Below are 25,679 nucleotides of genomic sequence, written 5' to 3' on the forward strand. Positions count from 1 at the left end.
GGCGAGTGAGAGATTGAGAGAAAATTATGAGTTTGGGGAGAAAGACGGACCACTGGTCGCGATTTTAACCCTTCTGTTCTGTCGCGTCTCGACGCGTCGAGCCTATGGCTCGACGCGTCGAAAATTTCCAGTAGGGAAATTTTTCGAGGTGCATTGGTTTCGACGCGTCGAGGACTGGGCTCGACGCGTCGAATAATTCCAGTAGGGAATTCCATCAAATCAGTGGGAGCTCGACGCGTCGAAAATTTCCAGTGTGGAAATTCCCGCCTAAGTCGATTTTTTGCCTTTTTACTTAGCCGAAAACATCCCCTATACCGCTGTTTGCCACAGAAACCAGAGAAAACACTCAAATTTTGTAAAACGAACTAGAACGAAATAATTAGCAAGAAATAAAATTGCGATAAATTAAAAGATAACATGGGGTGCCTCCCATGGAGCGCTAAGTTTAACGTCGCTAGCTCGACTGTACCTCCTTTCAGGTGTCACATGTAGGTCGGGAGATGAAGACAATGTATCACATTGACCCTAGGTTCCTCGGGTGAATAGTAGCGCTTCAACCTTTGCCCATTGACCGTGAATTCATCTTGTGTTCCTTGAAGCACCACGGCACCCGATGGATGTACCTTAATCACTTTGTGTGGCCCAGTCCACTTGGATTTTAATTTTCCTGGGAATAATTTCATCCTTGAATTGAATAGAAGGACGTCGTCTCCTGGGACAAATTCTCTCTTTAGAATGTGCTTGTCATGCCACCTCTTGGTCTTCTCCTTGTAGATTTTCGCATTGTCATAGGCTTCGAGCCTGAATTCATCAAGTTCGTTTAGTTGATGCAGCCTCTTCTCACCTGCGAGTTGCAAATCCATGTTGAGCGTCGTGACTGCCCAATGGGTTTTGTGTTCTAACTCCACGGGCAAATGACAAGGTTTCCCATAAACAAGTCTGAAAGGTGAAGTTCCAATAGGATTCTTGAAAGCGGTCCTGTATGCCCACAATGCATCATCGAGCTTTGCGGACCAATCTTTTCGAGATGGATTGACCACCTTCTCAAGAATGGATTTGATTTCTCGGTTTGACAGTTCCACTTGACCATTGGCTTGGGGATGATATGGTGTGGAGAGTCTGTGATGAATTCCATACTTCTCAAGAACTTTCCCCAACGCTCTGTTGCAAAAATGTGTCCCATTATCAGTGATCAACGCTCTTGGTACCCCAAACCTTGCAAAAATATTCTTCTTGATGAACTTAATAACAACCTTGGAATCATTAGTAGGACAAGCAATGGCTTCAACCCATTTGGAGACATAGTCTACTGCCACTAAGATGTATTCATTACCAAAAGACTTGGGGAATGGACCCATGAAATCCAAACCCCAGACATCAAATAGTTCCACCTCAAGAATACTTTGTTGAGGCATCTCGTTTCTCCTTCCCACCGCGCCTACTCTTTGGCACTTATCACAACGAGCTACGAAAGCATGTGAATCTTTGAATATACTGGGCCAATAAAATCCTGACTGTAAAACCTTTTGCGCGGTTCGAGAAGGTCCAAAATGCCCTCCATAAGGCGATGAATGACAATGCTTTAAGACACTTTCCACCTCGTCCTCGGGCAAGCATCTTCTTAATATTCCATCTGCACATCTCTTGTATAGAAACGGTTCATCCCAAAGATAGAATTTTGCATCAGTTTGTAATTTCTTCTTCAATGACCTAGAAGCGTTTGGTGGAAATTGTTGGCAAACCACATAATTTACCAAGTCCGAATACCAGGGCATAAAAGCACGAAGAGCCATCAGTTGCTCTCCCACGAAGTACTCATTGATTGGAACCTTTTCTCCTTCAGCCACTTCGTTTTGATTCTCTAATAGGGACAAATGATCAGCTACAAGATTTTCCGTTCCCTTCTTGTCTAAGATCTCCAGGTCAAACTCTTGAAGCAGAAGGGTCCATCTCATCAGTCTTGGCTTGGATTCCTTTTTGCTCATCAAGTACTTCAATGCCGAGTGATCGGTATGGACAATGACCTTGTATCCGTTTATGTAGGACCGAAACTTATCAACAGCAAAAACCACAGCCAGCATCTCCTTTTCTGTTGTGGCATAATTAACCTGAGCCGCATCCAGAGTACGGCTTGCATAGTAGATTGGGTGTAGGCACCTGCCCTTCTTTTGACAAAGGACGGCCCCCACAGCGTAGTCACTAGCATCGCACATAATCTCAAAAGGTAAGTCCCAATCTGGCGGTGACATTATGGGAGCTGTTGTCAATGCCTTCTTCAATCTGCAGAAAGCTTCAAGGCAAGCATCATCAAAAACAAAGTTAGCATCTTTTAAAAGCAATTGAGTTAAAGGTTTAGAGATTTTTGAAAAGTCTTTGATAAATCTCCGGTAGAACCCTGCATGGCCAAGGAAACTCCTTATTCCCTTTACCGAAACCGGTGGTGGCAGTTTCTCTATGACTTCCACCTTGGCCGGGTCAACTTCAATGCCCTTTTCTGATATCTTGTGTCCAAGAACAATCCCTTGTTGTACCATGAAGTGACATTTTTCCCAATTAAGACAAAGGTTTGCTTCTTGACACTTTCCTAGTGCCTCATCCAAATTATCTAGACAATTATCAAACGAAGAACCATAGACGGAAAAATCATCCATGAAAACTTCCATAGTCTTCTCAACTAAATCGGAAAAAATGGCTAACATGCACCTTAGAAATGTAGCTGGTGCATTACATAACCCAAATGGCATCCTTCGATATGCAAAGGTGCCATAGGGGCATGTAAACGTAGTCATCTCTTGGTCGTCGGGGTGGATTGGGATCTGAAAGAACCCCGAAAAACCATCAAGAAAGCAAAAGTAAGAGTACTTAGCCATCCTTTCAATCAACTGATCAACAAACGGAAGAGGAAAATGATCCTTCCTGGTAGCGTCGTTCAACTTCCTGTAGTCCGTACACATCCTCCACCCAGTGACTAACCTGGTAGGAATGAGCTCATTTTTCTCATTGCGGACTACAGTTGTCCCCCCTTTCTTTGGGACCACGTGAATAGGGCTGACCCACTTACTGTCAGGAACAGGATAAATGATGCCAGCTTTCAACAGTTTCAGGATCTCTTTCTTCACAACCTCCTGCATCGTAGGATTTAACCTACGTTGGTGCTCAACACTAGGTCTACGCCCATCCTCTAAGTTAATCCTGTGCATGCAGTAGGAAGCACTAATTCCAACAATATCATCAATAGTGTATCCAATGATTCTCTTATGTTTTCTTAACACATCTAATAACTTTTCCGTTTCCTCATCTTTCAAATGCGCACTTACAATTACTGGGTACGTAGAATTTGGACCAAGATAAGCATACCTCAGGTTTGTTGGTAAAGGTTTTAATTCTACCTGTGGTGGTCCCTTTTCCTCAAGGTTACAGGCAAGGAGTGCTAGTGGCAATTCCTGTGATTCCTCAACATTCGTACCATCCTCCAGGCATTCATTCCTTGTGGAATCTTCACCTTCGAGCTGTAAAGGGTCATTGGAGATCCATTTACCCCTCTCATAAGTCGCAACACATGAGTCGATTTCGTCTACATAGAAGCAAGAATCAAGACAAGAAGATTTGTTAGCCAATTCAAAAACATTAAATTCAACTTTGTCCTCGCCAATCTCAAGAACTAAAGTTCCTTTTTTGACATTGATTATAGCTCCAGCGGTTGCCAAGAATGGCCTCCCAAGGATAATAGGAATTTTAGCATCTTCTTCCATCTCTAAAACCACGAAGTCTCCCGGAATGTAAAATTTGTCAATCTTCACTGGCACATCCTCCAGAATTCCGATAGGATATTTCACTGATCTGTCCGCCAACTGAAGAGTTATGGATGTAGGCTTTGGCTCTCCAAGTCGCAGCTTTTGGCACAAAGAGTAGGGCATCAAACTCACACTTGCCCCTAAATCGCATAAAGCTTTTTGAACAAGTGATCCTCCAATAACACAAGGGATAGAGAAACTCCCAGGATCCCTAAGTTTTGGAGGAAGCTTGTTTTGAATTAGAGCACTACATTCTTCACTTACTGCTACTGTCTCCCGATTCTCAGCTCTCCTCTTGTTGGACAAAATCTCCTTCAAGAACTTAGCATATGAGGGAATCTCGGTCACAACATCAATAAAAGGAATGGTGATATCCAGTTGCTTGATCAAACTGTAGAAGTTTGCTCTTCTTTCCTCTTTCCTAGATTTCTGGAATTTTTGTGGGAAGGGTAGAGGTGGTGTATGCTTCTTTGCGGGTTCAATTACTTGTATCTCATCCTCCTTATCTTGAGCAATAACACCCTCATTCACTTTCTCATTATCACCCCCTAGATTCTTCCTGACCACCACTTGTTCCCCATTTGGATACGGTGGGTCCAATAATTGCTTCCCACTCCTAGTGGTGACAGCGTTCATGTGTTCTCTTGGTTGTTCGGGCATAGCTGGCAACTTACCAGTGACTTTAGTACTTGATATAGATGGTTGATTTGCTAGCTGATTTTCAAACATATTTTGGCGAGCGTCCATCCGATCCAACCTCTCTGTAACCTCCAGCTGTCCTTTAACCAGTTTTTCCAATAATAATTCCATATTCGACTGGACTGGTGCTTCCACATTAGGCTTGGACTGATTTACTGGAACCTGATATCCTTGGTTCTGCCTGAATTGCGGTTGATGATTTCCTCTAAAATTTTGCTGCCCCTGGAATCCTGGTGGTTGACTTCTACTGTTTAAGTACTGGGGATTAGCCGCCCCAGCTGGATTACCCCAAGAGAAACCAGGATGATTCCTCGATGCATTCGGATTGTAGGTTCCTCGTTGCTGGAATGCCGGTTGAATACCACCATACCCTACCACATCAACTTGTTCCATTGTAGCTTGAGAATCAACACTGAGACACTCCTCGGAATTGTGCTCTCCTCCACACAACTCACACATCAGTACAGGTCTTGAAGGAGGAGGAGCTTTAGAATCGTAACCCGAAGCTTGATTCTTGATAGTAATCTGAGCCAACTGCTGAACTAAGGTGGCTACAGTGTCAAACTTAGCCGATAGAGCGGATATCTGATCAATTTCAGACACGCCTCCTATCAACCTCTGGGGAGACCTCTCTGAATACCAAGTCGTCCCATTCATCGCAACCTTCTCCAATAATTCTTCAGCTTGATCTGGCTCTAGGATTGTAAATGATCCTCCCGATGAAGCATCGACTAGGATTTTTGAATTGTCCAGAAGTCCCTCATAGAAAGCCATCATTAAATCCCAATTCTGAATACCGTGATGAGGACATTGTATCCTCATCTCTTTGAATCTCTCCCATGACTCTGCCAAAGACTCACCAGCTAACTGTCTGAAATTCTGAATAGATCTCCTCATTTTCTGAGTCTTAGATATGGGAAAAAATCTCTTAAGGAACTCTCTGTGCAACTGGTCCCAAGTTTCAAAGTAGTTCGCCGGATAAGAGGCAAGCCAACTGTTGGCTTTGTCCCTTACAGTGAATGGAAAGAGGCGGAGCTTGATAGCATCTCCCGGGACTCCGTTAATTTTGAAAGTGCTGCAAATCCTCAGAAATTTTGCAATGTGAGCATTAGGGTCTTCCGTTGGTGCCCCACCAAAAGGATCCGAAGCAGCCATCTGAATTATAGCCGGTTTTATCTCAAAATTATTAGCATCAACCCCTGGCACATTGATACTTCCATGTCCCGCTGCATCTGGAGCAACGTAATCTGAAATGGGCCTCCCAATGCGTAGTGGTTGGTTGACTCCCTCTCCACCGAGAGCCGGATTGTTCTGATTCGCGTTGTTCGCCATCCTAACCTGTTTTCTTAAGAACTTGGCTCGCTTTTCGATCTCTGGGTTTAAAGGTTCTAGTCCTTCGTTCCCTGAAGAGCGAGTTCGCATATAACACCAAGTCCGCTGATAACAGAAACACAGCTCAACACAAGAAACTCGTTATCGAATAGCGAAAATAAGAAAAACAAATTAAAATAAAAGAAAAGAAAATTAAAAAACTAGACTCCAACAATAAAACTTTCACTAATATTAGCACGTAGCGCCACCTCCCCGGCAACGGTGCCAATTTGATGCGTAGTATATTTGCAAACAAATAATACCCGGAGTATTCGGGTAGTCGAACCACAGGGAGATGGGGTACTAAATACTAATTACTCGCTTACTTACAAGAGCTAGTCTGATCGAAACTTGATGGTTGATTGGTTGCATAAGATAACGCGCAAGAAATTAAACAAATATTAAGGTTTCATAAACAATAGAGCAAAATGGGATTCTTGGGATCACAATGTTTAATCACCTAGTGCCAATTAACATTTGTAATACTTGGTTCGGAATTAAGATCTGTGTGGGAATGCAAAGTGGAATCGAATTACTCCCGTAATCTCTATTCCTAGTGAATTTCCACTCCCGTGGCTTAAACACCCGATAAGATCGAAGATAAGCATTCAATTATTCCTAATTACTACCATCTCCCGATGAGTAATAATCTGGAATTAACTTCCCCTAATAAGTTCCCCTTTCCCAAGGTCTAACTATCAGGTGCAATCGTGTGTGCCCTAGTTTATGCCCCAATTCCCATTGGTGACACAAATATGACTATGAAGCTAGTAATTTAGGCCTCTAATTACCAACAACAACAGGTTAAGACAAGACTGCAACACAAATCATAAAACCAAACATAAATATATTAAGAAACTAACGAACAAGGCACATAGGTTCATAAACAAATTCACCCAAAAAATCCCTAAAGAATCTAGCCACTCATGGCCATAATAACAGTAAATTCAATGCTCAAAGATAAACAAATACCAACGAGGATAAGAGTAAGAGTGAAAGAGTTCTCCCAAATCTTTCTAGCTAATTCTCTATTCCAAAGCTAGTTGTAAATCTTCAAGTTGGTCCGCTTTGTGCTTTGCTCTTGATTGCCTTCAAAACACCCAAATTGCAGAAGAAGAGGGAGACTAGGGTTGATAGAAGATGGTCTTTTTATAGTCGAACCCTGATGGCATCAATTTAGGAGTCCTTTAAGTCAACAGCTGCCCGCGACCTCGACGCGTCAAAAGTCTGCTCGACGCGTCGAGCCTCCAGCCTGTGCGATGTTTGAGGCTACTGGAAATTTTCGACGCGTCGAGGCATGGGCTCGACGCGTCGAATTGCTGATGCTTCGGCTTCTTCCTCTTTTGATCATTTCGTGCTTGAAGTTCTTCCCTTGCTTTCACGCTCACCCTGTAATGGTGAAGAAAAACACTACCGAACACCGTAAGACATTCAAAACAAGTGTAAAAACATAATCTAACGAGAAAGCAAGGAAAACAAGCAATAAATGGACATGATTCAATAACTTTGTTTCTAAAATGAATCAGAAAAGCTATAAAAACATGCACAGATGTGATAACATCAGCGACTCCGCCTTGATGCGTTGCTGCCATGTGAGCTAGCCTGTCCGCAAGTCTATTCTGCTCTCTAAAAATGTGAACGTATCTCAACTCGGAGAAACCTGCTACTTCTCGGTAACACATGCAGAGGATGTTATTTGACATGTCCCTCAGCCCTTCGCCATTTCGAAGACTATCCATCAGGTGTTTCGAATCGCACTCAAGGACGACGCGTCTTGCTCCGTACTCGTGTGCCATCCGAAGACCCTGTAGAATACCCCAGGCTTCCGCAGCTTCAACCGAACACCTGCCGATTTTATATAAGAAACCTCTCCGCCAGGCTCCATTATGATCTCGAAGGACACCCCCACAACTAGCCCTCCCGTCTCCCTACCGACTGCCGTCAACATTCAGCTTTAACCATCCCTCCTCTGGTCTCGACCAAGTGAGCCGCGCATCTACACCCCGGGAAAATCTCGGTAGAGGTCTTTGCACGGACTCGAACGCCCTTTTCGTCTCATCATCACACTGCCGAAGCCACTGTAACTTTTGTTCCAGCAGTGTAGAAGTGCCATTAAAAATCCTTTCATTTCGCCATCTCCACAGCCACCAGAGTCTTGTGCAAAAACGCTCCGGCCATCCGTCTTCAAAGCCGCGCCTGTTATCCCCTCGAAGGTTCAAAGTAAGCCACGTTTTCCAGTCAAGGTCTCGCAAAGCTTCCCGCGTACTCCTTGGTAAGGACTGCTCCCAAATCTGCTTAGCAGCACCGCATCTACGAAACAAATGGTTTAAATCCTCGCAATGACCTGCACAAAAAACACAATTAGCATCAGCAGTTAAATGGCGTTTAGTACGTTCATGGTTAGTCATGATTCTCTCGTGTTTGACAAGCCAGACGAACATCGCTATTCTCGCCGGCACCTTCATAGCCCAGATAAGATCCCAATCCTTGTCCAGCTCTTGACCTCCGGAATGAACCAATAAGCTATACGCTGACTTCACCGAGAATCGCCCCCGGGGGTCCGGGTTCCAGCCCCAGCCGTCGTTAATCTCTTCTTCCGCCAAGCCATACCCTGCCAACCTTTCAAGATCCTCAGGAGGGAGATGTTGCTCTAGTTTCTCCCATTTCCAACCCCTAAGTCTGTCCCAATAATCCTCCACATTGGCGTATAGGTCTGGGAGACTCAAGATGCCCTGTAGTTTCTCATAGAGGGGTTTGGGTGTTAGCCAAGAATCCATCCAAAACCGCGTGGATTTCCTGTTCCGAACCACTCGCGAAATTCCTTTTTCCAAGACTTCCTGTGCGACTAGAATTCCCTTCCATGCATTGGAAGTACTCCTTCTACCCGGTGTGATTAAAAGAGGGTCAGCGTTTCTTACATACTTGGTCATCAGAGTTCTCACCCAAAGAGCATTGGGTTCCGTTCTAATTCGCCAGTTTAACTTAGACAGGAAAGCAATATTCATAGCGTGCATATTCCTTAAACCCAGGCCACCGTTAACTTTCTCCGTTGTGATCGTGTCCCAATTAACCAGGCTCATCCTGTTTCCTCCTGTAGCTTCGTTGCGGCCCCACAAGAACCGACGGGTCCTCTTTTCAATTTCGTTGCAGACACCTTTCGGTAAAGCTGCAGTTTGCATAGTGTAGATAGGAATGACATTTAGTACTGATTTTGCTAGAATGACCCGCCCAGCTAAAGAGAGTGTCTTTGCTTTCCATCCTTCCAACCTGGCCGATATTCTCTCCAGGAGACCCGAGTATGTGTTGCAAGTTACTCTCCCATGTATAGATGGCACACCTAGATATCGTCCTAGATCTTTTGTTTCCTCGATACCCAGCTCAGCTGCTATTTCCTGAGCTAAGTTGGGGTGGACATTCTTTGAGAAGAAGACCTGAGATTTGTTCAAACTTATCTTTTGCCCCGATTCTCGACAAAAAGAAACTAGGCACTCTTGGATGACCGCCACTTGATCGTAGGACGCCTCGGTGAAAAGGACCATATCATCTGCAAAACAGAGGTGAGATAACACGGGCCCCGCAGGAGCCAACTTGATACCATTCCACGCCCTATCATTTACCCTTGAAACAATAAGTTGACTAAGCCTCTCCATGCACAAGACAAAGATAGCCGGGGACATTGCATCGCCCTGGCGTATACCCCTCGAGGGTCGAAAATGCTCCAGACGTTCTCCGTTCCACACGATCGCTAACCTGGAAGAGGAGATACAAGTCAAAATAATGTTAGTCCAAATGTCATTAAAGCCTGCCCAAATTAGTGTTTCTCTAATAAAAGTCCACGAAAGTCTGTCGTAAGCCTTTTCGAGATCCAGCTTGATGGCCATGTAACCCTTCTTCCCTTTGCATTCCCGCATGGTGTGCATAACTTCTTGGTACACAAGTACGTTGTCCGAGATCTGCCGCCCTGGGACAAAGGAACTTTGATAGGGCCCGATAACTTGAGGGAGAACGCGTTTGAGTCTATTTGTGATCAGCTTTGTTAAGATCTTGTAGCTCACGTTACACAAACTAATGGGCCTGAACTGTTTGATAGTGTCAGGGACCTGAACTTTAGGAATAAGCACGACCAAAGTATCATTAATGCCCTCCGGGAGCCGGCCGGTTCATATAGCATCTCGAACCAGGTTAAAAATGCTGTCCCCAGTGGCTTCCCACGTGTGCTGATAGAATCCTGCCGGTAGGCCGTCCGGGCCCGGAGCTTTAAACGGCTTCATATCAAAAACAGCCTCCTTGACTTCATCCTTCGTCACCTCCCTATTAAACACTCTCCAATCCAGCTGGCTTAAGACTGGGAAAGAAGCACCCAAGGTGCGCTCAAGAGCCCCCTCCGTGGAGTCAGTGAACAGCTTGATATAGAAATCCCTTACATGATTTTTTAGATTCTCCCCCTGTGGGAGCCACGTCCCGGTATCGTCTTGCAGACCCAAAATCTTGCTCCGTGCTTTCCGAATAGTAGCTGCAGCGTGATAGAACTTTGTATTTCTGTCCCCCGATCTTATCCAATCTTCTCTAGACTTTTGATACCAAATCAATTCCTCTTGATACAGGGTGTCCTCCAAACTAGCCTGCAACTTTCTTTCCAATCTTCGCAAGCCAGAGTGGGGTCGCTGGGCCAAGATCTTCTGAATGCCCCCAATTCTAGCCAAGAGACTTCGTTTGCGCTTGTGTACATTGCCAAACACCTCCGTGTTCCAACTTTGAAGCCCATCAGCTACCAGCCGTAGGTTATCCGTGAAACACTTATCGGTCTTCCATAACTTCTTGACTACCTCGGGCAAATCCTGGTGTGTAGTCCAAGCAGCCTGAAAGTTGAAAAATTGGACAATATTAGGTCGAGTTCCCCCAAAAAGCCTTACCAGGAGCGGAGCATGATCCGAAGCCACCCGGGGCAAGTGCTCCACCGTAGCCTCTGGAAAGCGGGCACGCCAACCGAGGTTGCACATAGCCCTGTCCAAACGAGCTCCCTTCCCATCATCAGAAGCACCATCCTTGACCCAAGTCAGCTTCGGCCCCGTAAACCCCATGTCTATAAGACCTTCGTCCTGGATCCACTGTACAAAATCCGAACTACGTTGCGTTGAATAGGAGCTATAGTTGCGTGTTTCCTCCCTCGAGACCACTGAATTAAAGTCCCCAGCCACCATCCAAGGTCCGTTCAGGGCCCTTCGCGACTGGGAAAGGTCATTCCATAGCCGGCGTCTCAAGTGCGGAGCCGGGCTGCCATACACTGCCGCCAGGACCCAAGGTGACTGGCCGTTCTGCTGCACCTGTAGAAGGATAAATTGAGGATGGGTGAACAAAATGTGCATGTGTATTGGGTCCTTCCAAAGAACCCAAATACCCCCACTGAAGCCTACAGCTTCTACGCGGATCCAATCCGAAAACCCGAGCTTAGCGCAGATTTTATTAGCTTGGTCCCCCGACACTTTGGGCTCGAAAAGTCCCAGGATGCTTGGCTTATAGACCTGTAGCAGATTTTTTAGGGCACGGTGGACCACCCGTCCACACGCCCCTTGGCAATTCCAAAACAAAAAATCCATAAAATAAATAAATAAAAGAAAAGAGAGAAGAGAAAACAAACAGAGCTCCAAAAGGAAGCTAACAAAACCAAACCGAAAAACAAATACAATGGCAGAGTAAACATTACTCAAACGCCCAAAGGGGCCTCATAAACCTCCTGATCCGCTGGATTGCCTTCAACTTCCATGACTGCATCCCCTTCATTGTCGAAACAGTCCGGCGGGTCAGCGTGGTGTTCTTCAGTAGGTTGCCAAACGGGCGGGGGTAAGTCACCGGCCTCGTTCCCCACCACCACACGTGATGCATGAATAACAAGACCGCCTTGCTCACCTCTGACGACTGTATGTTCGTCTTCTTCCGCCGCTCGTCTCGATCCAACCCCCCGTCTTACGCGTAGCCCCCTTGAAATCTCTTCTTCTCCCCTCCCCCGGACAACCTCTGGCACAAACGGTTCATTCTGAACCTGCTTCTCAGCTATAACTACATTTGGACGTCTTCTGCCATTCTTCGCCCCCTGCTCAGCGTGTAAGTTAGACTGCAGAGTTTTACCAGCATCCCAATTCTCCAAAAACTGGTCAACATTTGCATCCCCATTCATGTCCTCCTCCCAATGCATCACCCCAGCCTCCTCCAAATCAACAAGAGCCGAAAATCTGGTCACTGGAGGTTTTTTAATCTGCCCAGAATTTCCAGATTGCGCAACCTGCTTCTTCCCAACCGCTCCACCATTGTTTCTCTCATACTGCCGACCCCCAGTTCTGCCCTTGCGCCCCAGAGCGATCATCCATTTCCCAAAAGGTTCAACGCCAACAATGACTCCATGCACGTCCCCTGATCCAGCGTTGCCTTCTTTCTTGCTTCCTGTTTCTTCACTTTCCGATGCAGGTTTGTTCGTTTTGGGGCATGTCTCTGTCGAGTGACCGTATATTCCGCATGAGAAACACACTAAGTGGATGCCTTCGTACGCCACCGACCTCACTCGCTGCTTATAGGTGAATTTTGAGATGAGTGGCTTCCGTATATCAACCTCCACACATATGCGTGCGAACATACCCCTCGACACCTGGCTTGTAGCTTGATCCACGCGGATCGTCTTCCCCACCTTGTTCCCGAGCTTCCTAAGGAAAATCAAGTTATAGTACTCAGCTGGTAAGCACGGGATTCTTACCCACACTAGGATTTTCTCTGTGACATCGGCGTAGGGGTCGAAATCCGGTATCCATGGTTTAACAAGCAAGTAATGGTCCATGATCATCCATGGACCCTCAAACATCGCGTGTTCTAGATCCTCCACCGCGCCGAAACGGACGATGAAATAGCCATTATCAATCGCGATGAGCTCCATTTTCCCCTTCGGCTTCCACATCGAGGTGAGACGTCTTAGCAGATACGCGTAGCCTACCGATCTTCCCATCACCTTAACGATGATGGCCTTCCTCCACGGCGCCCTAATCTGTTCTACTTCCGCCTTAGTCAGCCGAATGGTAGGACAGAGTGGATCATCGGCCTCCCCATCGGATAGATCCTCGTCTTCCTCCTCCTCATCTTCTAATAATTTATTTTATATGTTTATTATAGAGTCGCAAAGAAGCTACACCTTTTAGAACAAGAAGCTTTAAGTTTTATAATGAGTTATATGCAATATATTCTAAAGATTGTGCAATTGGAAAAGATGCACATACAGCGGATGACGTAGTTGAAGAAATACAAGATGAAGAACAAAATGATATAAGAGTTGACACAGAAGATAATGCATTTGTTGGTTTGGATGATATTGATTTAACGAGTACACAACCTTAGCCACAAAATGATGGTAAAAAAAGAAGCAATTCAAGTAAGAGAAAGAGGATCATGATGAAGCTATTGAGATATATGTTGAGAATATGCTTAATGTTGCGAAGCTAATAACCAATACAATGTCAAAGGTTGGTAAGAACTTGTCCGATGGTCTTCAATATGATCGTGATATGGATATGTTTCAAAATCTTGATCGTGCATTAAAAGAGGTTGATGGTTTGACTTGTGATGAAATAGACCTTAATTGTTTCGTTAAAGCTCACTGATCATCCTAATAAAGTAGCTTTTTTTTTTCTTTGTCTTGATCCTGATCGAAGACTACAGTGGATCAGAAGATTCCTTGCTAGAAATTAATAAGTATTCATATTTACGGAGTATATTTTATGAACATTGATACTATCATTGGATTGTTTTGAGTATTTTGTTAAAAATAACTTATGTTATTCTTCTTCTGAATATTATTAAATGTTCTTTAAAAAATTTTGTTATTTATATAAATATTTTGTTTCATAATTTACAGATCATTGTTTTAATATTGTTGATAAAGAATAATGGTGATATGTTAATTAGTAGGAAATTGACCTGATATGATGATGATGATGATATATTAATTAGTAGTTGATTATGGAATAAAGATTAATTGATGCATAATAATAATAATAATAATAATAATAATAATAATAATAATAATAATAATAATAATAATAATAATAATAACAATAATAATATATTTTGTACAAGGGCATTTATGTCTTTTAAACATATATTCAATTTCTATTCCTTAACCAACCAAATGTTTGGAATACAATTTCTAAAGTCTATTCCTTCAGTGAACCAAACAATAGAATACAATCAATAATGTATTCCTTACATATTCCATTTCCTATGGAATAACATTCCTATTCCCTCCAAATTTATTACGTGAACCAAACAACCCATTAGTGTTTAAATCATAATGTGACAATAAAATCATATTAATCAGCTATTTATAAATTAGTTAACTTGCCAAAGGCCTTGTGATCAAGTGGCATAGTTGTGCCCCTTCAAATGAGAGGTCTCAGGTTCAAACCCCAGTGTGGGGGCATTGAGAAAGTATGCATACATTGTAAAAAAAAAATAAAACTAGTTGACCCCATTTATGAGTTTTTTTTTTAAAAAAAATTAAGAGTTGAATAGGAGTAAATCTATCGAGTACTGTCACATTAAGAGTTGAATAGGAGTATTAGCGAGTTAAATTACGTACTCATGAGCTACTCGGGTCTAGTTTGACAAATATTGAAATTCATTTCGTTTACATAAAGTTGAGTCAAACTTAAACTCAAGTAGTTTGAGTAACAAGTCAAACCGAATCCGAACTATATATATATATATATATATATAGGGACGCACTCAGGTGCGAATAAGTGCCCAGGAAGGAAATGCGAACGAATCAGCGCGTGACACGTGTCCAGATCTAATAACTTAAAAAAAAAAAACGCGGTGGCATTTTCGTAAATAATTGAACATCGAAGTGCAAGTAAAATCTCTTATAAGTGCACCTATTTTCACCTATAAGTGCATATAATTTTGCCTTGTTAGCATTCACTTTCCGCAACCATTCATGCACCTGGGTGTGCTTATAACTATATGTGCAACTATTTATAACAGTAGGTGCAATTACTTATAACTATATGTGCACCTACTTTCACCTATAAGTGCATGTAATTTTGTCTTGTTAACATTCATTGATCTGAGTTCAGCGGGTAGTAATACTCCTGAAAACCACTCGCAAACATTCATACACCTAGATGCAACTACTTATACCTATGTGTGCAACTACTTAGAACTATAGGTGCAACTGCTTAGAACTATAAGTGCAACTAAGTATTGATGCTCAGTGTAAATTTTTACTTGCACCTATAATACATTTTACATGCACTTGTAATATATTTTACTTGCACTTCGATGTTTAATTATTTACGAAAATGCCACCGCGTTTTTTTAAAAAATCAGTGTTTCTCATCCATTAGATCTGGACACGTGGACGAACAGAATCCATTCCTATTTCGCGCCTAGGCGAGCCGTTCGCACCCGAGTGCAACTCTATATATATATATATATATATATATATATATATATTAGAGATCATATGAGAACCAACATTCTCATGAGTCCATGAGAACCACTCCCATCCATTAAAAAATAGATCTATATATGAAATTAATTGTGGTGATTTATAATACATGTGTACATATTAGGCATTATGATGTATGCATATTAAGTTTATCTCTATGTTGCACAAAACACATGCACACACAAATTTTTACTCACCCAATTAATCTCATCCATAGATCTATTTTTAAGAACCTCTCTCAGAAAGTAACAACATAACTAACAAGACTCGAACCCAAGTGATTGGGTTGATAGCGTAAACCAGATACCGCTAAACCAAGATGCTTGTAAGGTTTAAATCGTAATGTCCTAGGGAAAAACAAGGCGCTCTTATTCATAGCACAACCCCCTACACCGTCCACGTGTACAGCTCCCAACCTTCCTTCCTCAGAATCCTGCACGTACGTGTCTCACGTCCATAAAAAAAAAATTGTCTTTGTAGTGTTGTCTTTTTACAAAATGCACATAGACAACACATTAATGACAATGGTTCGATAAAAACCGTTGCCTTGGACAAAAAAGTTGCGTCAAAGACAACGGTTTTGGACAAAATTGTTGTCTTTTACCTAAAAGACAATACTTTTGTCAAAAGCTATTGTCTTTGTAGTGTTGATTTTGTGCATTTTTCTTGTAGTGCATCAAAATGCACATAATCTAGAATCCCTTTTGTTTTATACTTCCTAGTAGAAAAACTGACTCTTTAATGTTTCCCAAGGACACAGAACTTAAAGAATATGTAGATTAAAACATTTATCTCTTTTTAACAGATTCCTTTTGTGCAATTCGGACAAACCACGTTCACCCATATGACCAAATGTTACTTTCACAACCTAGTAGTATCATCACTAGGCTCAATAGAATGTGCTCTACCTACAACAATATTTCCCAACAACCTATAAATGTTCCCTGTGCTTTTTTTTTTTTTCCTTTTTATCACAATTAATTAGAGCACCCTTTGCTGGAGGGGGATGTTTGTTTTGTGCTTCAGTTGTGGAATCGGCTGTTCATGTTTTCTGTGAGTGTCCACTTGCGATCCAGGTTTGGGGGCATGCAAACACCTCAAATGGTCGTTCGTGGTCTGCTTTTGTAGAAGAGGTTTTTGATCTGCATGATTTGTCTAAGGAGTGGCATATGTTGGCACGGTTCTGGACCCTTTGGAAGGTGCGCAATGACAAATTATGGAACTCTAAAGATTGGACTATATCAATGATCTTATGCCAAGTTGAAAATTTGGTGGCATTATGGAGTCAGACGTATAGCACAACTGCTCAAGTTGGCCAACTGGCTGCATCTTCTACGAGCACATGGCTTCCTCCACCATTTGGGCGCTTCAAGTGTAATGTGGATGCTTCGCTTCTAGGTGACAAGTTGGGATTTGGTGCTATTATTTGTGATCATTCTGGAGGCTTTATAGCGGCTTATGGAGGGTTATTACATTGTACTCGGGATCCGTATGTTGCTGAGTCCATGGCAGTAAAGGAGGCACTAGCATGGTTGAATGAACGAAATGTGTCTCACGTAACTATTGAGTCAGACTGCTTGAACTTTTGCAAGAACTATAATTCTGTCTCTTTAGATTTATCTTATGTTGATCTAGTTTTAGAGCAATGCCGTGAACTTGCTCGTGTTATTGGTGACTTTGTTGTTAGCCATGTTCATAGGTCAGCGAATCATGTTGCTCACGTTCTCGCGCGGTCGGCAGTTTCATCCTCTGTCCTTGGTGTGTGGGATATTATTCCACCCAGTTGTATTTGTGATTTGTTGTGATGAATGCAGTTTGTTTGGTTTTCAAAAAAAAAATAAAAAATTAGAGCACCCTTATTTTAATGGTTTCCCTATCAGTTTGAAATCTATGAATAAACCATTAGCATGCAAACTACCAAGACAAATCAGGTTTTTATTTAACCCATGTATATGTCTAACATAATACAAAGTTTTGACAATATCATCATACACTAGTACATATTCAGTAATTTGTGTCTGAAGTAAAGCACAATCTGCGTCTAAAGTGCTTCATACGAATATGCCAGAGACGCAAATTGTATGAACAATCTGTGTCTGAGGTTACTTCAGACACAGATTAGTAGACAATCTGCGTTTGATCTTACACAGGATTTGATGCTGATTGTTGTATGAAAAGATATCGCATATTGTAGTTATTAAAATTTAAAATGACTATCTATATCAGAAGTTCAAGAATGTCCAACGCAGATAGTGCTTTTTCTTTATTTATTTTTTAAAAATACAATCTGCATCATACGCAGATTATAATTATTATTATTTTTTATTCAATTTATTTTATAAAATTTCCAATTTTTTATCCTGTATAAAAAACATTATTCACACTACCAACACTGTCACTGCCACAACCATTTCAAAGCCTCAACACTTTAACACAATACACCAACAAAATTACTTCAAAATTAACTCATACATTCAATACTTAACACATTAGCTTAAAGTTCATACATTCAATACTTAAATACATTCAACACATAATAAAAGTTCTCAACACATTCAAATATCTAACACTTGAATTAAACTTTTCAACACATTCAAATATCAACACTTGAATTAAAGTTCTCAACACTGGAATATCAAATTCATAAGCATATCAACATGTTTACCTACAAAATTTTTATAAACATTCTTCACTAAAATATTTGGCCCAAACCTCACGAATCTCATCTATTTGCGATGTTGAGTAGGACTTTGCCCCAAATGCCTACGAAAATTTAAAATAATCAAATAGTTAGTTTTAACATTAATAAAATATAATTTAAAAGTATTTAGTTTTATTAAACTTAACATACCATTTCTAAATATTCAAATTCATAATATAGAGTGCATATCTCATACATATATCTCAACACATAATACCCGCACTCTACACCGCCCGGTTGTTGAGGACACTACAAAATATGAGTTTTTATGTTTATATATATATATATATATATATATATATATATATATTAGTAAGTTAAACAATAGAAACACTACTGATAAAATTATAACAAAATATTAACTTTTATTTTGATATATACCTCAATTCTCTTCCAACTAACATTGTTTTTAGCTCTTTGCCCTCGTAAATTTATTGCCGATCGAAATCCCCTATAATATACGCTCATAAATAATTTATAAATAATAATGCTTAATAGGTGAGGACGTGAGGACTAATCTAGACCATTAAATCAGAATGATGTATGATTGAGATTAAAAGAAACAAATCACACGGATTAAGAAAACAAATCCCTTTAAAATATTAAAATATATAAATTTAGGGTAAATCAGTCTTATTAAAATATGTGCATTCCTATACTGAGTGTTGTGCATTCCTATACTGAGTGTTGTGCATCAATAACTTCATTGTTGTGCATTCAAACCCCGCCAAAAAATCATACAGTGAACATACAATGTTCTACGATGCATTGAACTATGTGCTATAATGCACAACTCCCTAGCCTATAGTGCACAACTTACAACACTAGGTTGCACAATCAGCACACACGAATGCACAATTGTACTACCCAGGCATTTATACATATACACGACAATCCAAATATAGACAATATTATACTCAAAAGAACAAGCGAAAAAAAATAAAAAATACTGATTAGTTTGCATGGGCGAACACTCAATCAATGATGAAGAAATCGTGGCTCCAAATTGCAACGGTGATGATCCAAGAAAATAGGAAACCAATTTGGCCAAGGATTATACATGCGTTCACACTTTAAAAAATAGAAAAAGACACTATTATCCCACTTTAACAAAAAAGATCAATCCATGTCATCTCAAGAACTCAAATCTGGACCATCCAAATAAAAAAACAAACGCACAAGATTAGTCCTCACGTCCTCACCTAAAATTAGGTCCTCACCTGATCCGGATTCTATATATATATATATATATATATATATATATATATATATATATATATATATATATAGAGGCGGGTTCAGGTGCGGCAGTGTCTTACGGTGCGGTTATTTCTTACGGTGCGGCAACACCAATAGTTCACCAAATATGCACCATCAACGTTAGGAAATACACCACACAAAACAGAGTAAACAGAGCCCTGCATCACCAAACACACACCATTAGGTGTGAGTAAAAACACCATACACTGTTCGGAAATACACCATTGGGGGTGATGAGTTATATGATGTGTTTTTTTGAGTCTGTGGTGTATTTTGTGATGTTTTATTACATTTCATTGGGGTGTGTTTTTATTACACTGTTGGTGCATATTGTTAACATTGTTGGTGTATTCTGGAATTTGACCGCACCGCCGCACCGTAAGACCCCGCCGCATATGAGCGCTCTTCTATATATATATATATATATATATATATATATATATATATATATATATATATATATATATATTTTTTTTGTGTGTGTGTGTGTGCGCGCGCGCGCGTGTACTTACATATTCAATGTTGGCTTAATCTCCATGTCACGACCACATGCCATGGTGTCTAATACATAGACTTCTTTTGATTCAACACAAATAACTAGAAGCATCCAATGATGTCTACGACATTTAAACGCTATTCACAAATAATTCAATTAAGTATGAAATCGTTCAATTACACTCGTTTACTATTGTGACACCCCGTAAATCTAAATACTAATTGGGGATTAATTGAAGAATTAATCCAAGCTTTCTTTGGTAATCCATTTCTAAAATCCTGAAATTTAATAGTCAAGGGACTAGAATTTGACTTGTCACTTAAGTCAATCAAGTGTACCTTGTGCTTTATGAGTTGTGCCCTTGTCCCCTTGTCTTTCCAACCTTAGTAAGGGAAAAAGTGACCTTTCACCCATGAATTGTTGTTCAATCTACCCTAGCAAGACGTTTCATTTCATTCATTCCTCACTTAAAGCCTAAGTCTCAAACACTCTAGCATCTCTCTAAAATAACCTAGCTTATTCTTCAAGCATGAAGGTGAACTTCCTAGCCTTGCAAGATCCTTCACCAAGATTCCTACTTTCTTCTTCTTGAGCATAGGAAAGGGTAAGGTTCTTAGCTGTTTTGTGTTTTTAGCCATCTTTTGGGTGTCTTTATCTAAGTTAGAATTTTTCTTGTGTTTTGGCTTGTGTAAGAAGTTAGTGTGGAAGAAGAGGCTTAAGAGGGTGTAAAGGAGAAGTTGTTAAGCTACAAAGGTAACCCATGCTATGCAAAACCTATTTTCTTACCTAAATGATGATTATTGGCTTCTAGTTGAGGTTTTTGATGTGTTTTGTGAGATTTGATGCATGGTCTTGTGATGATGCATGTTTAGAGCTTGTGTTTAGGTTTCTTGAATGCCATTGCTTGGCTATTTCTTGGGTTCAAGTCATATCTTTGTTGTGTGTGAGATTTTGGGTGTTTTGGACTTGAACTTGACCTTGATGATGAAAATCCCCGAAGGGATTCAGGTTTGGGCTTCGTGTTCCCCGCGGGCAGGAGCACGGGTAGGGCACTACCCGTGGTCCCACCCGCGGGGAACATCATGGTGGGTTGCGGGGATTTGTTCCCCGTGATTCTTTTCTTCTTGGTATTGATGTTTTGACCTCTCGTTGTTAAATTATTGAGCTATTTGTGAGTCTTCTCGATGTTTCATATGTCTAGAACGATGCGTTAGGAATCCATATTAGGATTTGATGTCTTGAATCGTGCTAAGGGTCCAACTTTGTGATTCGTTGGGCTAATATGAGTCTTGAAGGTTCGTTGGAGCCATTTTTGTTTACCCACTTGTTGAGCATGCTAGTTCGATGTTGTTATGCTAGTATGTGTGGTTTGTTCCTTCTTATTGGGGTTGGTAACTTGTGTTGCCAATCATTTGATGTTGGATTGTATCCTTTGTTGTTGAGTACTGTCTCATGTCTTTGTTGTGATCTCTTGATTGATTCTTATGGTGTGATCTTGTGCAAATCGTTGTACCCTTTGTTGACACTTGATTGTGGCTATTGATGGGCCTTAGTCTTCTTGATGATGGTGACTATGTGTGATTATGAATTAGATTGGTGGTGTGTGACTTGGGCTTTGCTCATATGATCGGTGGTGTGTGAATATGATATTTAATGGTACCCTCGTGTACTGAGAGTTTGACGATGAATGATTGGCGGTGTAGGTGGGGGACGGCGGTCCCGGGCGGAATAAGGTTGAACTCAGAAGTACAGGGTGGCACTAGGAGGTAACGGTTAGAACTGTGATAAGGCCGGGGGTAGCTATAAGGTTGGAATAGGGCATAAGGTTGGAACTATGAAACTTGACACATGAAAGTGTCCTTATGTGGTTGTGTGATTTCCTTGCTTATGAGCATGTCTTGATGAACTCTACCTTGTGAATGGTAGGTTGCATCTTGAATTGTGTGTCTCTTATTGTTGTGGTTTGTTGTTTTGTTGAGGGTGATGATCCTTGTTTTTGTTGAGAGTGATTGTTGAGTCTTTGATGTTGATCCTCTCTCTCGGCTTTAAAATGATATATACTGTATTCCTCAGTCCCAAATGCTTTTGATTATATCTATTTATACTATGTTATTTAACGCGTATTGATGGTTACCATCATTGTTCGCTGACCGGGTGTTATCCCTATGTTTTACATGTTTTGAGTAGATGCCGAGCACGCTAGATGTGGACTCTAGATAGCTATGCTTAGACGTTTATCTTTTGTTGGCCTGTGTGCCTAGACTTAAGTTGCTTTGATGAATTGTGATAGATTTAGCCTGTGCACCCATAGTTTTATGGGTGTGGCATAACATCTTTCCCGGTTTTAATAGCTTCCGCTTTTGATTGCCTTAATGATTAGTTGTTTATCGTTTGAATTTAAGTTTTAAAATGTTGGCAAAATCGGGGGTGTTACAACTATAAGATAATAACTAATGCAAATCTCTCCAAGATTCTCCAAGAAACCTCCAAGATCTTGATTTATGGAGTCGCCAAACTCGTCGGAGAGGTCTCCGGAGGAGCAGGATACTCTGGAATGAAGCACTAAAAAGTCCAAACATGGAAACTTCTTGCTACCGGCTGAGCAATCGGCTCCAATGGTCGACGTAGTGCATGAAACTCCACTAGATAATGATGCTGGCTTCTTAACCCTGCAATCTGGAACTTCAACGCCGGCAGCCTTTACCCACACACCCCGATCGGAAAGCATTCTGATAGCTAAAGATTATGATGCAGAAAATGATATTGTCTCAAATGATGATATAACCGAAGAACATGTTCATAAAGTCTACCCCACTATTATTGTCACAAAGGAAGAGAAGAAGAAATTGCGAAGACCCTGGAAGCGCACTATAACACCCCACTTTTCTTAAACTTAATTAACAAACTAAAACTATTAAAGACAAACTAAAGCAGCGGATTAAAACAACTAAATAAACATAAAGAGGTGTCACCGCCCACGGTGACTGCACAAGCTACAAAAGGGATCTAAAAAGAGTCAAGCTCAAAAGTACTACAACCAAACTTGGGAAACAAAGCCCCGGTGTTCAACACCAACAAAAGATAAGTACCATCTAACATCAAGTTCATAAGATTCTACTTTAGAATATACTCTTCCAAATCTACGCACTAAACTAACTCGTGCACGTTCAAACACTGGGTCCACCTTAAAGGGGTTAACAAACAACAAGTAGAAAACAAACCCGTTAGCACGAAGCTAAGTATAACGCCACTCAACCCTGTAAAGTAATACAGTATATACTTTTGGAAAACAGTAGTTTCTCATTCTTAGATTAACAACTTAAACACTTAAACCATACTTGGCATAACTTCTAGATGCTTACAACCTAATTAACAAATAAGCATGCTTATACAACAAACAACTCATCACAGTCTCAAAAACTTATAAACAAATCTAAAGCTTTCTCAAGTACTCAACAATCTCATGCTTTCTCATATAATCAACTAAGTAATCTCATGCTATCAAATAACTCATAGGAAATCTCATGCTACTGAACATGCAATCTCGTGCAAGACATATAATCATAAGCAATCTGGTGCTATCAACTACTAATCATGCAATCTCGTGCAAGGCATATAACTCGTAAGCAATCTCATGCTATCAACTACTAATCATGCAATCTCGTGCAAGACATATAACTCGTAAGCAATCTCATGCTATCAACTACTAATCATGCAATCTCGTGCAAGGCATATAACTCGTAAGCAATCTCATGCTATCAACTACTAATCATGCAATCTCATCTAAATTAGACCTTTGGCTCAAAATTTTAGGGAATAAATCATCGTAGAAATAAAATAATTTTATTTCGAAACTTTATAAAATAAGAATTTGGGATAAATATTTAGGGTTGTCACATTCTACCCACCTTAAAAATAAGCTTCATCCCCGAAGCTTAGACCGGGTAGATTTGAAGAGATAGGATAGAGTTTCTTTGGAAATACAACTTGAGACTTGCGGTCAAAAGGCTTTAAGACTAAAAGAATATGATAAGAGTTGCAAGATTTCTCTCAGGGATGCTATTGATTAACAACAGGGTCAAGATTTTCAAGATTACAACTTAGGAGATAACGCTGCCACCTTGTACAGAAACATTTTGAAATATCACACGAACAAGGTCTGAAAAGATAGAGGGGATTTCTCAACAAAAGGAGTATTCAATTCTATAAGGAAGAATGATGAATTTTATCTCAATAGGGAACAAGAAATTCGACTTGAAGGGTTTCTTCGGTTTAACGATTCGATCGCAACGCTTTGAAGATTCGATAGCTTTCTTTCATACAAACCTTTATCATCTCCTTTCAGATGAAACTCTTGGTAATACAATCTTAGTCTCTCACATTTCAATCCCCTTATCATAAACTCAACTACTTCTTACCTCATTCTCATCATTAAGTTTCATTCTTTAAGCTCTCACACAACTTATCATTTCAACATTCAAATCCCTTAACTTGCCATTTTCTTACTTAGTTCAATTCTTAATTCTTCGCACTTCGCAAAAACATGCGATCTACTTACAACTTTTTTTCTCACCTTCATATATCTCACCAATCCAAAGTCATCGTCAATCGTCTTAGACTTTATTCTTTCAGAGTTCACAACTCCCAACTTATCCATTCCTTATCTCTTCAGAGATAGATGGAATCACCTTCACGTTTGTTTAATCCAACCTTACTCGGTGCTCCAACTTTTACTTTAAACCTTCGAGTTTAATCTTTGGAATTCTCTTCACCATTGATCTCAAAAGCATTACTTAGGTGGGTTTGACTTCTTCTTGTTGCATCAACATTTACACTTGTCTTCCTTCTACAATTGTGGATCCTTAACCGTGGCCTCTAAGCTCTAATCACTTCCTTTTCTTCATATTTCTCTCTAGTTGCACAAAGATTCACTTCAACCTTTGGGGTTAGCTTATGTCTTGCAGACGATGCTGCACGAGTGATGATGTCGATCATTTCGAGCAAGGACAACTACAATTGGCTCCAAACCGCAAGTAGAGTAGTCTTCTTCATTCGATTCTTCGGTTGTTTAGATGTATACGCTACTACCTTACTTCTTCGCAACAATAAAATCTCACTACTTCTAACTTTCTTTTTCTCAAAAGTAAAGCTCACAACAAGTAAAACACACAAGCAGAATATAAGCATAACTCTTATACTTATCACATTACCAACTTTCACATAATTTTCAATTTTCAACTTTTAACTTTCTACTTTCAACTTTCAACTTTTCAAGGGTATTAACAAAGCTAAACAAAGCAACCACTCGACTAACAAACTTGAATTCACCAGATAGGTGCACACTTGATTTGAATGAATTTTGACGTCTCAAAAGATGAAAGAAGTAAGAGGTTTCTAAATTTGAAACTCAAGAGTACTATTGGTTACAACCAAATTCATGCTTATCAAAGTCACGATTTTCCAAGATTCAACAAAGTCTCGTGAAACAAAAGCTGTAGCTCGGATTCCAAGAGGAGAGCACAACAAAGAATGATCTCAATGAAATAACTCAATACTAACGGATTCCAAATAAAGATGCAATAAGGATTTAATCCCATGCAATAGCTCAATAGCTCAATATCTCAATAACAAGGAAAGAATACCACAATGGACGATCTCAATACTATAGCAACATGATCCGAGAGTACAAAAAGAACACATAATCAATACAATAGCCCTCTAAGAGCAAAACACTTTCGAGAATACTCATCAAATATAAGCTCTTAGGAAAAACTCAACAAATACGGATTCCAATGGCATAACAACAACGATTAGATCTTGGCTCAACAATTCAATGGATTCCAACCATATGGTTTCAAGGATAATAAGCTC

The 25,679-nt window shown here is 40.5% G+C and overlaps 1 protein-coding gene across 1 annotated transcript; it reads right to left on the reverse strand.

Moving 5' to 3' along the window:
- Positions 1-11,568: 11,568 nt before the first annotated feature.
- Positions 11,569-12,855, reverse strand: LOC109169373. The gene has a single exon (XM_019318256.1). The coding sequence runs from the start codon at positions 12,853-12,855 to the stop codon at positions 11,569-11,571; it is 1,287 nt and encodes a 428-aa protein (XP_019173801.1).
- Positions 12,856-25,679: the final 12,824 nt, after the last annotated feature.

The sequence above is a fragment of the Ipomoea nil genome, unplaced genomic scaffold (assembly GCF_001879475.1).
Source record: "Ipomoea nil cultivar Tokyo-kokei standard unplaced genomic scaffold, Asagao_1.1 scaffold3314, whole genome shotgun sequence".
NCBI lineage: Eukaryota > Viridiplantae > Streptophyta > Magnoliopsida > Solanales > Convolvulaceae > Ipomoea > Ipomoea nil.

Bases quoted from the DNA above. Each gene is read 5' to 3' on its own strand.
- LOC109169373 (XM_019318256.1), bottom strand. From the start codon at position 12,855: ATGGGAAGATCGGTAGGCTACGCGTATCTGCTAAGACGTCTCACCTCG.